The 18,071-nt window shown below is 37.0% G+C and overlaps 1 protein-coding gene across 2 annotated transcripts; it reads left to right on the top strand.

The window, feature by feature from the left end:
- The first annotated feature begins 2,210 nt into the window (after positions 1–2,210).
- On the top strand, positions 2,211–17,086 carry LOC127971110 (fragile X messenger ribonucleoprotein 1 homolog A). 2 transcript variants are annotated; one of them, XM_052573915.1, is made up of 15 exons: positions 2,225–2,521; positions 3,348–3,400; positions 3,624–3,717; positions 3,870–3,941; positions 4,376–4,524; positions 4,609–4,702; positions 4,791–4,907; positions 10,376–10,546; positions 10,655–10,733; positions 10,842–10,954; positions 11,224–11,310; positions 12,938–13,136; positions 13,291–13,473; positions 13,729–13,808; positions 14,504–17,086. In XM_052573915.1, exons 1-15 carry the CDS (start codon positions 2,471–2,473, stop codon positions 14,669–14,671), a joined length of 1,710 nt encoding a protein of 569 aa, XP_052429875.1. In that variant the 5' UTR covers positions 2,225–2,470; the 3' UTR covers positions 14,672–17,086. The 2 variants fall into 2 exon arrangements, with proteins under 2 accessions (XP_052429876.1, XP_052429875.1); XM_052573916.1 differs by lacking the exons at positions 10,376–10,546; positions 10,655–10,733; positions 10,842–10,954; ... (3 more) ...; positions 13,729–13,808; positions 14,504–17,086 and adding exons at positions 6,532–7,509; positions 7,664–9,356 and having other exon boundaries at positions 2,211–2,521.
- The last annotated feature ends 985 nt before the right edge of the window (positions 17,087–18,071 follow it).

Here is an 18,071-nt window from a genome sequence, read left to right as displayed (position 1 = left end):
AATAATAATAGCTAGTATTATTTTTATTTTTTTATTGTTGTTGTACATATATTTTGATTGCAAATATTTTAAATATAAACACATTTGTTTGAAAACAGCATAATGATAATAATATTAGAAACCTTTAAAGGTGGCTTTTATTCCTGTTTTCCTTTGCTTTCACTTTTCCTGGAGTAATTTTTCATCAGTTTTTAGCCCAAGCACAGATTGTGTGGACTTCATCCCGCACTGTGTCTCTTCCTCTGATGGACCTCCTCACCTCCCGTATCAAGCAGACATGATTGCTTGATGTATTCTGGCAGGCCACCTGCCGTCTTCACAGAGAGTTTTCAGCGCTCACACCTACAAGCCGCCCACCGTGCCAGAGCCCCGGTGACAAGAGCAAACACAAGTGATCTGATCGCGCTCAGCGGGGGCTTGAGAGGGCCAGGGATGTATCGCTCACACCAGCCACATGTTTCTCCTCTTGCCTGCGTCATTCTCGCTCCTCTTCAACGTAATGTGGTCAGACACAGTCAGACTTCATGTTCTTATATGTCCAGGACTCCAGGGACAACACCAGCACACTAAGGGTACAGTGGACAGACCAATGTGGATACTGTTGTGATTGTTTTGGAACAAAGAGAGAGTGTGATGTGACCAAATGTTGTCTCTGCTGTTGATGAACATGAGTAATGAACTTGAGTATAATTAAGGAAACATTACTCACCATTTTTTCATTTTTCAACTTTTTTTTTTTTTATGATCAAAGTGTTGAGAAACCTAATATTGTAGAATCTATTACAGGGTGTCTGGATGATATACAAATAATAAATAGAGCACTAAATTGTGTAACGCTGTGATTGGATTCGTGAAACAATCATTATACAACACTGACATCAAGTGGTGTATTATACAATTACATGTAAAAAAAAAAAACAACAAAAAAAAAACTATAGAGAGAGAGAGAGAGAGAGAGAGAGAATTCAGAGTCTGTCTGCACAAAATAGATATAGATAGATGAAGAATTAATCATATCACACAGTGGAAAAACTATGGGGAAAACGTGATAATATATATAAGCATCATATGAATAAAAAGAGGTGTCTTTCTTCGTGAATTCTATCCAGAAATTTGATATTTCATTCACTGTATTATATTATAGTGTAAAATAAAAAAAAATTATTAACACTCCTCTGTGAAATTGTATTCCTTGGTTTCCATAGCTGACTGAATAATAATAATAATAATAATAATAATAATAATAATAATAATAATAATAATAATACAGTAGTTGAAAGTCCATCCAAGATGTAGGTGTGTTTGTTTATTCATTTGCAAACATTTGTTATTACATCACTTGTTCACTAATGGATCCTCTGCAGTGAATGGGTGCCGTCAAAATGAGAGTCCAAACAGTTAATAAATACATCACAATGATCCACAAGTAATCTATACAAGTCCAGTCCATCTGTTAGCTTCTGTGGTGAGAATTTATATGAAGTATATCATTCAGAAGAACAACTTTAACATTGATTCTGGCCTCTACGAGTCCATGATCCATAAAACCTCTTATTCCAGTGAAAAAGTACATCTCCTGCTGTCCTCTGACATCAAAGTCCAGCAACATGCTGGTGCTTGATCTGTGATCTCTTGATTCAGACAAAATTATGTTTCTCACTGGATATGGATAGAGGAAGCAATGATTTGATGTTTCAAACATCTTAATTATGATTTGCTTATTACATATACACAGCTTTTGGCTTCATAAGATTCTAACTGATGGACTGGAGTCCTGTGGATTGTGGATTATTCTGATGTTTTTATCATCTGTTTGGACTCTCATTCTGAGGACACCCATTCACTGCAGAGGATCCATTAGTAAGCAAGTGATGTAAAATTTCTTCATATGAGGAAACAAACTGACCTATTATTATTATTACGTACATTTATGTTAATTTCAAATGACATAAATTAAGTTTAAAGCCTAACTTTAGGGAATAATGGTTGCTATTTAAATGTGTTGTATAATTGTCGTTGATCAGTGAGGAAAAAAAAAATAATAATATTAAAGTTTTTTTTAATTAATTAATTTACTTACTTAGTTATTTTGATTTAATTGTATTATTAAGTATATACTTTTAGGGGGGAAACTGCTAAACAAAATACATGATTCCAGAAAATGCGTGAAGAAGACGTGAAGTCGATGCTTGTCACGTGACGGGGGCGTGTCCTATCGAGTGAAGGGAAGCGGGCCCGTGTCACGTGACGGGGGAACTAGGGAGGCTCTTGTGTTTACATCAATGCATTCAACAGCGTCTGCTGCAGAGCGTCTACACATCTATGTTTTGCTTTCATTTCTTTGAAAACGAGACGATCATCGGTACACACGGTAGTTCCGAGCGCGTCCGAGAGTAGCGCCGCCGTGCGATAGAGAGAGCGCGCGCCTCTGCTGCATCTGTGATCGCTTGTGTGTTAGATTACTGGCGTCATGGACGAGCTCGCGGTGGAAGTGCGAGGAGCGAGCGGAGCTTTCTACAAGGTGGGTTTCAGATGTCGTGTTCTATGCCTCCTGGGTGTTTCTAACTCACCGGATGATGGAAATAATGTTTGTAAAATATGATTCAGTCCGTCGTTAACGCAGATCTGAATACACGATGGTGCAGTAGGCCCAGTCTGCCTGAAACACAAGGCCTCTTCGACGATTGTTTCCGTGAACAGGCTTTAAATATTCATCGCAATAAGTTGATGGCACGCATGTTATTAAAACATATCAGCTGTGTTGACACCAGAATGTGTCAGTTTGCTGGTTCAGTTCAGATGTGTGTATAGTACACCGAGTCCTCACTTACGGATGGAAATGTGTTTCATTGTACATCATAAAAACATATTCATGGTTCTAGACCTAAATGTTTCCTGAATATCTTCAAATGCCATCATCCATACGTTGAAGCCCAAGTTGGGAGTATTAGGGGATATTAAAATGCTTGTTTACGCAAATGGAAAGAATAATGTAAATTAATGTAATGCTGAAAGAACACTTAATAAAGGCTGGGGAAATTATTTTATTATATGTAACGCTTTTTTTTTTCTTTCTTCTTCTAGTTGTGATCCACTCTAAAGAATAATGATAATCAATGATGAACTGTAAATTATGCTCTGGCAGTATACATGAACAGCTAAAGTAATAGTGTGAAAGTCAAGTAAATTCATTGTTTGTAGTGTTATAAGTCGTATATATCGTAATGTTAGCTTGTCATTTTTCTTTTCATAATATTTTTGCTGTGTTAATAAATAATGTTGTTGGACAATATAGGCACCTGTGATGCTCCGAAATGTTCTGTAAATGCCTTTTTTATTTCTTACAGGCCTCTGTTAAAGATGTTCATGAGAGTACAGTCACTGTCTCCTTTGAGAACAAGTGAGTACCAAAACAAATGTGCTGCGAGGTCAAAATAGTCTCACATTCAGATTTACATGATTTGTTTTGTTTTCAGTGTGTGTGTATATATAATTTATATATATATATTACACACATAATATATGTATATGAAATTCATTAAAATCTGAAAGTGATATTGTATTGGTTCCTTATGCAATTATGAAAAAGAAAAAATGAACTACTATATTTTATGGTTTTGTAGTTGGCAGCCAGAACGACAGATTCCTTTCCACGATATCCGGTTTCCACCTCCGACTGGCTTTCAGAAAGAGATAAACGAGAACGATGAAGTGGAGGTAGGTGCTGTCAAATACTGCTAAACATGGAGAATGTTCTTTAAAATGAAATGCATATTACATAAATCCACTGAATTTTTATTTATTTATTTATTATTATTATTATTTTTATTTTTTTGTAAATTTACCACATTTACCTGTGTCTTCCACAGGTTTACTCCAGGGCCAACGATAAAGAGCCCTGTGGATGGTGGCTAGCCAAAGTTCGCATGGTGAAAGGAGAGGTAACCAGATTTAGATTAACCAGATTAGGGGTGCTCCCATCAGGATGGTTTACCACAAACACAACATTAAGTCATTATTCTGAATTCCAATCCAAACATTATTTAAAATGCCTTTTCAGCATTGTGATTCTTTTTCACACAGTCCAGTAAAATTCTTTCATAGACGCGTTTCAACGCGATAAATATTATAAACTTGCATTACCTTTGCACTTCTAGATTTATACATGAAGTTGCTCAAGCAAGTGGCAGAACATTTAAACTGTTATCTTATGTGGTCACAGCCATTAAAATTTACCAAACGATGCTCTGTGACTTTAATTCAGCGTGTGCTGTAGAAGCGATCTATGGGCCCCCCTGTCCACAATGTATTCGCACGTATGCTGATTATGTGTCATGTTGTAACAATATTTTGCTTTTCTGTCCTGCACTTATAGTTTTATGTGATAGAATACGCAGCCTGTGATGCCACTCTAAATGAAATCGTCACATTAGAGAGGTTACGACCTGTCAACCCCAACAAAGCCGCCTCCAAGAACCCCTTTCTCAAAACCAGACTAGATGTTCCTGAAGACCTAAGACAGATGTAAGTTCCTCTTCTGTCGCTGAGTTTTAAGTGTGACTTCAAACTGTGATGTTGTTGGTTCAAATCTGTGCCGTTTCTGGATAGGTGTGCGAAAGACTCTGCACATAAAGACTTCAAAAAAGCGATCGGAGCGTTTAACGTCACTTACGACTCGGAAGAAAAGCAGTTGGTTATTTTGGTAATATGCAATGTTTCAGATCGATTTAAGGATTTCTGATTTCACATCTGTAAGTTGTTTTAAGTCGACTCTTGTCTTCCTTTTTCAGTCTGTTAATGAGGTTACAGCAAAGCGGATAGCCATGTTGAGTGACATGCACTTCAGGAGTCTGCGCACGAAGCTGACGCTCATGCTGAGGAACGAGGAAGCAACCCGACAGCTGGAGGTACAGCCTGACGCTTAGTGTCAGGTTCACCTTGCTCTCTTACACTCACTCGCAATACTCTCAAACGGTCGAATGCCAAGTCCAAAACTGTTTTTTATTTCACAGTCGTGTAATTATGTTTAGTTGATGTAATATAACGGTCTGGAGAAAGGCTGGTAGTATTTGCGTAAATTCCTTCGTTTTTATTTATTTCTAATAGAATGACCTGCAGCGTGTCACGGGGCACAAATGCATGGGGTGGCATTAGAGGGAGTCTATATTTAACAGGTGTAAAAGGGTGTAAACGTGCATATGCACAGCTGTGTTGGCCTGTATCCCTGCTTTGGCATAATATGATACTCCGCTGATATGCAGAGCTATATTTACAGATGCATAGGCTCCATATAGGTATTGTTTTAGCTCTTTAAGTGTGTTTTATCTGTGCAAATGCTGTTTATGGTCAAATTGTAGGCACTTAAGGTGTGTGTGGGGGGGGGTATATGGGTTTGACACAAGTTTTATACAGCCCCAACCACCCCCCCCCCCCATGCATTTGAATGTCATGTTTGTCGTTTTGAAAAAATCATAAATTTTTACCATGATTTGCATACAAATAGTAATTCAGTGTAACAGTAGTTTTTATACCTTACTTACCCTCATGCCGTTCCAAACCCATAAGACTTCTGTTCATCTTTAGAACACAGTTTAAGATATTTTAGATTTAGTCCGATAGCTTCCTGTCCCTCCATTGAAAATGTATGTATGGTATACTGTCCATGTCCAGAAAGGTAATAAAAACATAATCAAAGTAGTCCATGTGACATCAGAGGGTCAGTTAGAATTTAAGCATTGAAAATTATGACTTTATTCAGCATTGTCTTCTCTTTCGTTTCTGTTGTGAGCGCGTTCACAACACTGCAGTGATGCTGCTGATGTATGATGCTGCTGACGTGTTATCTTTGGTATTGGGCGCACCAGAAAACACATCAGCAGCCTCATACGTCGTGAACGCACTGACGTATTATTACCTTTCTGGACATGGATCGTATACCGTACAAACATTTTCAATGGAGGGTTTAGAAAGCTCTTGGACTAAATCTAAAATATCTTAAACTGTGTTCTGAAGATGAACGGAGGTTTTACAGGTTTGGAACGACTTGAGGGTGAGTCATTAATGACATAATTTTCATTTTTGGGTGAACTAACCCTTTAAGGATCACAGTGCAAGCCACAAATACAAATTAATTGTCATTCTAAATCTTTACCCATGTTTTCCACTATCCTTCAAAAGACTTCTACCCATTTGGCAGCAAGAAGTTTTAAATAATTTAAAATGTAATAAAATTAGTAAATACATAATAAAATGTAGTATGGCCACTAGTGTTGTGCGATACGCTTCATTTTCAGATCGTCAACTTGTGAAATCGCCGATCATCGATATTATCGTGTTTGTGCGGGGCAGTGCAATAGTTCACTCATTTGCTCATAAATCTTATAATTTCAAAATTTATTTAACAATTTATCAACTTAGGCCATTTATTTACCTTCGTATTTTTCCAATTTAATTGTCTACTTCAATTTATATTACTTTTTATCTCAGGAAATGATGCAGCAGAAATTTCAATAATTGTCTGTAATTCTGCAGGCAAAGATGGAATTGGTTAACAAGAAAAATGTGCCATCGCCTATTTGGCATTTTTTTGGTTTTAAACCAGATGCGAAAGGCGAGCCTGAGGACCTAACTCAAGCAATCTGCGAAATTTGCACAAAAGTTGTGTCTGTACATGAATTTCAAACGACAAACCTGTTTCCACATTTGCGTACTCACCACCCCGCTGTGGCTGCTAAACTAGCAGCAAAAGAAGCTTCAGTGGCAGTCAACAAAGATCCAAGTCAGCCATCCATTGTCGGAGCTTTTGCAAAAAGCACCAAATACAAACGAAACAGTGAAAGGTGGGCCCGGTGCACGGCAGCTGTTTCCAAGTATATCGCAAAAGAGATGGTTTCCCATCATACCGTTGAAAAGGAAAGCTTCACAGAACTACTTCAGACATTTGACAAACAGTACGAGCTGCCGGGGCGTAAGTACTTCACCAAAACTGCCATCCCTGATCTGTACAATAAAACGAGGGAAATCATCGCTAAAGATTTGAAATCGGTTGACTTTGTCGCTTTGACCACAGACATGTGGTCAAGCATAAATATGACCCCCTACATAACCGTTACAGCCCATTATATTTCAGAGGATTGGGAACTGATGGCTAAATGTCTCGAAACAACATTCGTCCCGGAGAACCACACTGCAGAGGCACTGGCTGAGGTGCTGACAGAGGTTGTGCATGATTGGGACATAGAGGAGAGTAATATTTCCTGCATCACAACTGACAACGGGGCGAATATTGTTGCGGCCATACGAGGGCTCAAATGGCCATGGCTAAACTGTTTTGGTCATAACTTGAATGTGGCAGTGAATTATTCACTGCAAAAGGAAAAGCCAAGAACTGATCGTGCGTTTGGAATCTGTCGCTCAATTAATGGAGCATTCTCTCACAGCTGGCAGAGACGAAGAGAGCTCTGCACGATGCAGGAACAACTCAATCTACCTCAAACCATGTTGGTAACGGTAAGTCAAACAAATCTTAATTCATAATGTTTCTCTACAGATATCTTAATATAACCTAGTCTATCATAATAGTCCACAGAAAATAACGAAAACTTTAATAGCTAATAGCCAAATTTTATTATTATTATTTTTATTATTATTATTATTATTGTAGGATTGCGCAACTCATTGGAAATCAACCTATGCCATGGTCGTAAAAGTCCTGGAGCAGCTCCCTGCAATCGAACGAGTTTTTTAGCAGATGACCAGAGCCGTCGCACACTCCCAAACCTAACTTGGCAGGACATTGCCATACTAGAGGCTGTTAAAGATGGGTTAAAGCCTGTCGCAGAATTTACTGATATTTTATCAGCTGACAATTACGTGACCGGTTCATCTCTGCTGCCGGTGCTGCTTCTTATGGCGGATATCCTGAAGGAGGAGGAGGCTGACGTAAAGATGGTGTCAGAAATGAAAAAGGGGATCTTGGAGAAACTTGAATCGAAATATGACGACAACACACTTCAGCTGATGCGCAAAGCCACCCTCCTTGACCCACGCTATAAGGGAGACCATATTGAGTGCGAACAACTTGACGTGGTCAAAAGTCAGCTAGAGGTTGAGATGGTGGCATTATGGAACAATAAAATCAAGCCACCTGTACGCATCGGAGCGGAGGAGGAGGAGGAGGAAGAGAAAGTAGAAGGGGCAGCAGCTGAAATACAGCCGGCTATGAGGTCCAAAACACTGGGACGTCTTCTGGGCAGAGTGAAGCAGTCCATGTCCACAATCCCCATGTGAGCAAAAATGGAGATCACATCCTACTTGCAAGAGGAAGTTATTGATGGTGATGACAAGCCACTGGAATGGTGGAAAAAAAATAGAAGCCGGTTTCCTTTAATGGCAAACATGGCTAAAAAATACCTGTGCATTACCGCTACCAGCACTCCATCCGAGCGAGTGTTCAGTGCAGCGGGCAACATAGTTACTCCCCACCACAACCTCCTCAGACCAGACAGAGTAAACCAGCTTGTTTTTTTAGCTAAAAATCTATAGACATAAATATCTGAATGGTATAACGGTAATTATTCTAATCATTTCTGGCCTTGTTTGTTTTAGGTATAGGCAATAAGTTAATTCGAGAACATTTGAGGTTGTAATGTAGCCTAATTATTTTGATCTTACATTTTAGTTCTGATTCTTCCATTTTTATTAAAGCCTATTTTGTTATTTAATATTTTGGGGTTACCATCAACCTGTTTATTTTAATGGACATAATCTATCTGCGGTATTTCATGTTAACTCATTGTTCTTTTTAAGAAGTTGTCGTTAAGTTGAAATAAAGCTGCTTTTAATTTAAATTCTTGACAGATTTTTGTGTGTTTGGACCAATTAGACGGTTGTTATAGTTTATCATTTTAATTCTATAATAACAGTAGTAGCAATTTGTTATTGTATCCTATTATTTAGGTAGGCTATTAGTATTAATAAATGTTCAACATCACTGTTTATTTGTTCACGGAGTGTTCAAAAACTCAAGTGCGCGTCTTGCAAGTGACAATTAGGCTATGCGGTGCTGTTAACGTGAATATAGACTATAGCTGTGCACAATAATTGTAATTCATTTATTATTATTATTATTAATACTAGTGAACATATTTTCTGTTCAAGAAAAAAAAATATATTTAATATTCATAAGCCAAATATCGTCTTTGAAATTGCCGTAGGGCTCAGGTTTTCTGCCTATCGTCGATACACGTACTATCATCTATCGGCACAACCATAAAGTACTGGTCAGAAAAAGAATGTTGTTTCATTTGTACATGTATCTGTTATGCTGAATGACAATGGAACATTATTTCACCCTTATTTTAATTTCACAAAATGTATGTATGTATGTATTGTATTTGTTTTTGTTTTTTTTGAACGAATGTTTTATTTAATAAATTTTTAATTTCCATAATCTAACAAAACTGTTGCGTTAATGCACCGTGTTTTTCGGACTATAAGTCGCACCTGAGTATAAGTCGCATCAGTCCAAAAATATGTCATGATGAGGAAAAAAAACATACAAGTCGCACTGGACTAGTAAGTCACATTTATTAAGAACCAAGAGAAAACATTACCGTCTCCAGCCGCGAGAGAGCGCTCTATGCTGCTTAGTGTAGGCTACAGGAACACTGAGCAGCATAGAGCAGCTGGAGACGGTAATGTTTTCTCTTGGTTCATTCTCTTGGTTAATTTCTCTCGGTTCATGTCAAATCAATTTTGATAAATTAGTCGCAACTGACTATAAGTCACAGGACCAGCCAAACTATGAAAAAAAAGTGTGACTTATAGTCCGCAAAATATGGTAGTTACACAGCAGTTATAAATATATATTTTAATTTATTATTAAAATAATTTGAAGAATATGCTTTGCAAATGTGTGCTAACTTCATGTTTTAACATTGCTTGTGTAGCTGGACTTTTTTCGTAAAGACTTTTCCTGGTAGTGTACTCTGCTGATAGTTTTTGATCTCGCTGTTATGTGGAGAGCACTCTTGTGTGCAGATGTGCTTGAAATTTAATAATATACTCCACGCACCTACTGCATCCTCCTCATGAGCCAAAACCCAACTAAACGTGTCACACAACTTTTTTTTTTTTGCTTTTTTTTTTATTACAAAAATGAACCATTTTTATTACTAAAAAGTAACATACACTATGCACTACATCATAACATACATCATGCACTATGTGTGTATACAAAGCATTAAATATTTTATCGCCCCTTTAATGAGTCCATTTGTGCATTGGTATGAACCCTGTGGCTAGTAAAAAAGGAATATCGAAATAGTGAAAACAAACAGAATATATTTCAGAACACTGGCCTTTTTCCCCACAGAGTTCTCGGCAACTGGCCTCAAGGTTCCATGAGCAGTTTGTGGTGCGTGATGATCTCATGGGATTGGCCATAGGCACCCATGGGGCGAATATCCAGCAGGCCAGAAAGATCCCTGGGGTCACAACCATTGACCTCGATGAAGAGACCTGCACGTTTCACATCTATGGAGAGGTAACTTCTTTTTTGGTGACTTTCTGGTAAGGGTAAACACAATTAAATGTGATGCTAGTACATATAAGCCTGGATTGACGTTTGGGATGGATTTTGTTTGACTTCCAGGACCAGGAGGCTGTACGGAAGGCCAGAAGCTACCTGGAATTTTCAGAAGATATAATCAAAGTTCCTAAGAATTTAGTCGGTGAGGACAACTGAAATGAACCGCTTTCTCCTTCGCGAACTGGTACTGCTGTCCTGCACCGTGATGGTTAATGCGCATCGTTAAATTTGTTTCTACCCTGTCCTGCAGGAAAAGTCATTGGCAAGAGTGGAAAGCTGATTCAAGAGGTCGTGGATAAATCAGGTGTTGTCAGGGTTCGAGTGGAACCGGAAAATGACAAAAAGCCCTCTCCATTAGAGGAGGTCAGTGAGTGGGTTGCTGAACACACGCGTTGTTGTATTTATGGGCGGCAAAAATGATGATGCTGAAAAAATACATTAAATCATAGTAACTGTTGTGACTTTATTATAGCCGACTTATCAATTTTACTGAATATTTCAAAGTGTGCTTTAAGAATGAAAAAGCTAAACTGAAGCTCAGTGTGTTGTACATATATATTTAACGAACGTGTATGCATTTCTAAATTAGTATTTAAATGATCATTCATAAATGATTTGAATTCCAACCACAGGGAATGGTGCCATTTGTGTTTGTGGGGACGAAGGAAAGCATTTCAAATGCCCGGATCCTGCTGGACTACCATCTGAATTATCTAAAGGTAAGAACCAGTTTTAAAGTTTTCTGAGACAGTTACTATCCAGCATACTTGGGATATATTGAAGTAAACCTTCAACTCAAAGAATTAAACTTTGGTGTATAATTCATCTGGATTTTTTTATTATTATTATTATTATTATTATTATTATTATTATTATTATTATTATTATTATTATTCTTTGGCAGTCAAAAAAAAAATCAGTAGAATTAAAAATTCTGAAGATTACAGTTCTTCTTAACTGCTGTTTTCTTCTTAAGTTTTTGTTTTAATTTCTTAAGTTGGAGAAAGTAACCTTAACAAAATATACCTATTTAAACAACGGAAACAGTTCTTTATAATTTAAATTCTTAAGTTATTCTTAAATTAGAGAATGTTGTATTTCCCCTAAAAAATAATAATAATAAATACATTTTATTTTTATTTTTACCCCAAAAGTAACCTTAAAATATACCTATTTGAACAACGGAAATAGTTATTTATGATAGTTATATTAAACATTATATATATATATATATATATATATATATATATATATATATATATATATATATATATATATATATATATATATATATATATATATATATATATATATTGTTTTCTGTTTAACTGTTTTCTTAATTTTCGTTGTTGTTGTTTTTACGTTTAATGTTGTATTTCCACAAAAAAAAAATAATAATAATAATATTTATTTAAAATGTAAATAAAGTGTCCTTGTAATAGTATTAATCTTTTTTTCTTTTTTTTTTTACCCCAATAGTAACCTTAAAATATACCTATTTGAAGAAATGGAAGTAGTTTGTTATACTAGTTATATAAAATATCATTTTAGATTTATTATTATAATTAAAGTGGTTTTCTTCAATGAGTTGATCAGACCGTTTTCTACGAGAACCGCTAATTTATTTTGGACCCACTTTATATTAAGTAGCCTTAACTACTATGTACTTACATTTTAGTTAATAATTTAGTTCAATGTACTTATTGTGTACATACATGTTTTTACATTGTACTTATATTTGAAAAAAAAAAACTACATGTAATTACATCTGTATTTAATTTCTGTAATTACATTTATAATTACACTGTTGACCCATACTTTACACCTTAACCCACCCTTAAACTTACCCATACCTCCAACCCTCTCCCTAACCTTACCCCTATCCCACCTCAATAGCAGCAAAAGTGTTTTACAATACAATATGAACACAATAAGTACATTGTACCTATTTTTTTATGTAAGTACATAGTAGTTAAGGCCACCCAATATAAAGTGGGACCTTTATTTTTATTTATTTTTTCTCTTAGGAACATTCTTTTTTTAAGATTTCCTCTAATCTGTCCCCCATATACCAGTGAGCCCTGGGTTTGTCTTTGTGACCTTTGCATTTGTGGTTTTGTGCATTAGTTTGTATGAGTTCTGCTTTAATAAACAACGCAGTTACTTCTAAAAATATAAACGTCTAGCTATCCTTGAACAGTTTTTCCCCACAGAGCACATTAGTGCTCATTACAAAGCAGCATTTGTTGATAAGTGACGTACTAAATCCCCCAGAGAGACTCATGTGATGTTCACTACTGATTTAGACCCTTTGTTCGTGTGTGATGGTGCATTCTTCATGTTCAGGAGGTAGATCAGCTGCGAATGGAGCGACTCCAGATCGATGAACAGCTCCGACAGATCGGTGGAGGGCCTAGAGCTCTGCCGGGGCGACCCGAGAAAGAAAAACCTTTCATGGCTGATAATGGAATGGGACCCTCACGAGGTGGCGGCAAACCCTTTGGTCGTGGAGGGAGAGGGAGACGGGGCCCGACACTGGCTTCAGGTATGAGCGGCCTCAAATGAATGAAGCGAGAGCATATCTGGATATGGAAAGGTTCTAAACCTTTTCTAAGAAAATATGGAAGCATCCGGCGAGCACAAGTGAAAGTGTTAATTATGGTAATCACCTTCTTCATAATGGACTGTTTTTGTCCCAGGCACCAACTCTGAGGCCTCCAATGCATCCGAGACCGAATCGGACCACAGAGATGAGCTCAGTGACTGGTCCCTGGCCCCTACAGATGAGGAGTCCATGGGTTACCCCAAAAGGGCCCCTGATGGACGCAAAAGGGGCGGAGGGCCCCGGGGTCGTGGAGGGAGGGGAAGAGGAGGATACAAAAGTCAGTTTTTGATCTGCCACCCATCTTAAGGCCTTTTTGTAATGTTTCTTACACTGTTAAAAAAATTAAATTATTATTATTATATATATATATATATATATATATATATATATATATTAGTATGTATTTGATGTTAAGGGTGCAGTCACACTTGCAGTTCGGTTCTCATGGCTCATTTGATTCAAGAGGGTTTAGTTATTTTTTTTTGATACCTTGCATGGATTTTTAATAATGTTTCTTTTTGTCTTAACTCAGCTGAAGACATGCACTGGAATGAGTCCCGCTCCCGTAGCTCCAGAGACTCGAAGCTGAGACCCCAGGAAGACTCACTGCAGGTCTCACTCTTCTATCATCATATGAGCAGTTATTTTGCATATTAGTGAACTGAATCATAACAGATACTGAATTGAAATGCACAATATTTAAATAGTGTTAAGTTAAACTTTCTCTTTTCTTGGAAAATTGTATCTGACAAAAAGGCACCAGTACGTCTAAATATTGACCTATTTTTTTATCATTAACATTTACAATATTTATGCACTATTTATTGAGTATATTTGTTTTATTATTTGTAATGTTTGTCAAATTTATTTAAATTTGGAAGATTTTAATAAATTCAGTTTTCATAAAAATAGCTGCCAATATACAAGTTTACAATTCTTGATGCTGAAATTAATATATGTTATACACCTAATTTTAAAAGGTTAAAAATAGTATTGTATATTCAGACTGAAGCCTGGATGGCATTAAATATTTCTCAATGAAATTTCAATAAAATGTCTAAAAATGATCTTTTTTATTAATTATTTAAATTGTTTTTTTTTTTTTTTTTTTTTTTTTTTTTTTTTTTTTTTAAGTTTATCAAGTAGTTATTCATATGTAAGTAATAAAATAAAGAGCAAATAACATGCAATAGAAACTAAAATAAAATAAATAAAAAAAAACAGGACATGTTTTATATTTTTATAGCTTGGCTAATGCTTTATGAAACACAAAATGTTCATTTTATTTTTTTGTGTTTGTTTATCAGATCCGCATCGACAGCAATAACGAGAGGAGCGTCCACGCCAGCCGAGGCTCTCAGACTCCGGCAGGAGACAGCGGAGGGAACCGGCAGAGACCCATAAAGGACCGAGGGATGAAAAAAGACAAGCAGGACGGCCCGGACAGCCAAGCTGTTGTGAACGGTGTTTCGTAGAAAATAACGTGCCCCCTTTCCCTCATTCTCCCACTCAGCTCCACCAATCCAGATGCTTCTTCATTAGACACACATTAGGCCAAAGAGAACCAGGTCAGTAGGGCTGTCGCAAGACATGACGTAAAGCACACTTTGTAATTGTTAGTTGGGCTAAAAGACGAGGTCTCTTGGTGTGCGGTGTGTTGGATTCGGTAGTCTTCACGGATTCGAGAGACCGGTCTCTAAATCACAACAGAAGCTACAGGTTTTCTAATTGACTTTCTAAACAACTACCTACGAAACATAAAGAAGCTGTGGATTAAATGTCTCTCGAAATGGAATCCTGAAATGTTTTCCGAGCAATTGGTTTTTAAAGTTTTTGTTTTCCACAATGTCCGAACAAAAGGGAAAGAAACGCATTGGAGGATGAACTCAAGCGCTCGGGGCCCAAGTTTATGCCACATCTCCCGGCGTACGTTGTTTTTTTTTTTTTACGCGCTTTGGTGTCCATTCTGATGTGAGGTCTTAGCCACATCATTAGCAAAAAATAACAAAAAAAAAAAAAAAAAATGGCAAATGGAAAAAAAAAATTTCAATTAAAAAAGCTCCTGTCTGGATCTGTGCCTTTAACTAGTGTGGATAGTATCATAATTTGGATGTTTAAATCAGGGAAGACGATGTGAAGAACATGAAGAAATCTCAGCCGACGACTAAAAAAACAAAAAACTTTCTTTAAACCTTTCTGTGCTGCATGTATTTCACCATCATTTTGTATGTCTGAAAAGCAGGATTCTATCAAGTCGGCCGAATTCTGATATTTTGCCATAGCTGAATTGTGTGTAGTAAAGGTATTAACCGAACTAACTAGTGGAAGTCATCAATTGTAACCGACCACCCAGAGATGAATATCAATGCTATTGTCGGCAACATCACCGAATATGAGTTAATTTTGTCGTTTAGCACATCTTTGCATTGTAGTACAAGGTGTGTTTTTGTTTTTTAGATAAGAGGTAGCGAAGCAGTTTTCTTATGTCATTTTACTCCCACACAAGGTTGTGTGTTGGGACCGTTTTTCTTTCTTTCTCACAAACAGGGTGGAAATGCTCGTTTTGGTATCAGTTCATGCTGGACACAGTAAACTGCCATCTCTCCTGCTGTATTCCTCAGCATCGGGTGTGAAGCACTTCTATCAGATCTCTGTAACATTGTCTGTGTCCTAACAGTGGCTCATCATAGACTGCAAATGTTGAACTGTGGGGTTGCATTCTGTATATTACGTCATTCGTTAAGAGATTGTCGCTGTTCTTTTTAGATCGAACTTTAAATGTGCACTTATCATGTTTGTGTTACTCTGCAAGTACTTTATAATCTCTAATCCTATAATAAACTAGAATGTGATGAGACTTCTTCAGCAGGTGAATCACATGTATGCTGTCAACAGAACTAAACTGAAGTTTAGGTATCTTCGCTAATTTTGAGTCTACTGTACTTTTGCAGCTGAATTCTCTTGGGGATGGAATAGGCGATGTTAACTTTGCTATGAAAACCGTCTGTCTTATCTGATTAGTGCTTGTGCATTAAACTTTAGTTTACATTTTCGAGAAGACGCGACGCTGTTCTGAACCCACCATTCTTTCCAAACCTGTGACGATAACCGTGGTGGTTTTTATTTTTCTGCTTTTCCTTTGACCGTACAGCAAGAAAAGCGTTCTTTGCTCTTTTTCTCTATGTTTCTAGTTCTCTTCGCGCTCCTGTGCTCTCGCTAGTCACCTTGGCGAGTAACCTGTTAAGCTTATACACACCAGTTTGGAAGCGATTTTGCCTGTGAAAGCGAAACGAAAGCTGTAAAGATCCTGTGACTGGCGGAGGATTCGCAAAAAGACAAACCACTCTCTCGACGGAGGCGGCCCCGGATGCCCCTCTCGTGCGGCTCTTAAAAAAATGTAGCCTTTACATCAAAATAAGGTGTTAAATGGTTTACACTCAGTATTTTTAAAACCTGCGCGTCCACGGCGGTGCAGCGAAACTGGCAAGATGGCGCCGTTCGCCGTAGTCTGTTCGAGAATAACAATAAAAATCACAAAAGTTTCGAGGCTTTGAAAGTGTTGCCAAACAGACTGTTTTCTAGTTATTTATTTTTTTCGGAATGTATATTAAAATGACAAATTGTAAAACCATCTCTTGGAAACGCCGTAGGCCATTGTGATTGAAGAAGAGCAGAAAAAAAACAAAACAAAAAAACAACGCAACATGAAATACTGTAGATACTGAACTGAGGTAGACTGACCTTGTATGTTACTGCACTTTGGGTAATAACTTCTTTGTACATAATAATAGCAGAACAGACTGGGTTTTATGTTGACATTGTTTGGTTATAGTGCAATATATTTTGTATGCAAGCGGTTTCAATAAATAAAGGTTGATCTTCCTCTGCGATCTGAAGTGTTTTTATTCCTCGTGGGGATTTTGGTGCGTTTTACATTCCATATGTGGTGATAAATCCGTCATTAAACATGACAGCAGATTTCATTATAGCACGTTAACGTCAGCAGGTTCCTCTCCTTTGCTTCTGTGCTGTTGTTGGTATCTTTGTTCGGTCACTTGGTGGCGCTGTGGCACAGGCTAAATGCTACTATAATGCCACTGCAACTGTTCTTGTAATGAATGCTGGCAGTGCATCAACATTTTAATAGGGGGGAATGCAGGATACACTTTTTGACATTGAGGTGTTTTACCTGAATCCAGCCTGTATTTAACCGCTGCATATTCTGCTGTGTTCTAATAATCTGCATGATTTCAAGAGAAAAAGCATGTCATATTTTCTTTTGTTATTAAAGATGAGATTTCATGCTGGTTTATGTTTCAGCTGTGCATTCCAAAGTAAACCGGGCTACCTTGCAAATCTCAGATGTTACTTTTTTTTATCTATTTGGAAGAATTCTCTTATGCTGGGTGAGGATGCATAAATTGCATTAAAATGCAGTAAAACAGCAATATTGTGAAATGATTACTTTTTTTTCAATAACCGTGTTCTGTGTGAATGTTTTAAAATGTAGAATTCACTCCAATATGCTGATTTGCTGCTTGAAAATGCATATTAATGTGTGTGTGTGTGTGTATATATATTGTGTGTGTGTGTATATATATATATATATATATATATATATATATAGGAAATGAATGTGTATATTTATAATCTCATGGCTCATGATGTCCATAGAATTGTTTTGATGAAGAGTGAAGAACACCATTTATTTCATAGTTTTGTTTTATTGTAATAATGTCTTACTGTTTCGTCTACTTTCTCTGACACTATATTGCTGGACAGGGTGCAATTGGAAAGAATAAATAAGTTCTGGTCCCGCATCACTGGATTTCCACACGAGCTGACAGAAATGTTAGCCACTCTGCCTTTTTGCAG

This window comes from Carassius gibelio, chromosome B14 (genome assembly GCF_023724105.1).
Source record: "Carassius gibelio isolate Cgi1373 ecotype wild population from Czech Republic chromosome B14, carGib1.2-hapl.c, whole genome shotgun sequence".
NCBI lineage: Eukaryota > Metazoa > Chordata > Actinopteri > Cypriniformes > Cyprinidae > Carassius > Carassius gibelio.
Note: the sequence above shows the minus strand (reverse complement) of the source record. Positions and strands in the feature narration are given on the sequence as shown.

Excerpts from the sequence above, each read along its gene's own strand:
- LOC127971110 (XM_052573915.1), top strand. The coding sequence starts at position 2,471 with ATGGACGAGCTCGCGGTGGAAGTGCGAGGAGCGAGCGGAGCTTTCTAC. Across the intron at positions 2,522-3,347 it reads CGAGCGGAGCTTTCTACAAG|GCCTCTGTTAAAGATGTTCA; the intron begins GTGGGTTTCAGA and ends TATTTCTTACAG. Across the intron at positions 3,401-3,623 it reads ACTGTCTCCTTTGAGAACAA|TTGGCAGCCAGAACGACAGA; the intron begins GTGAGTACCAAA and ends ATGGTTTTGTAG.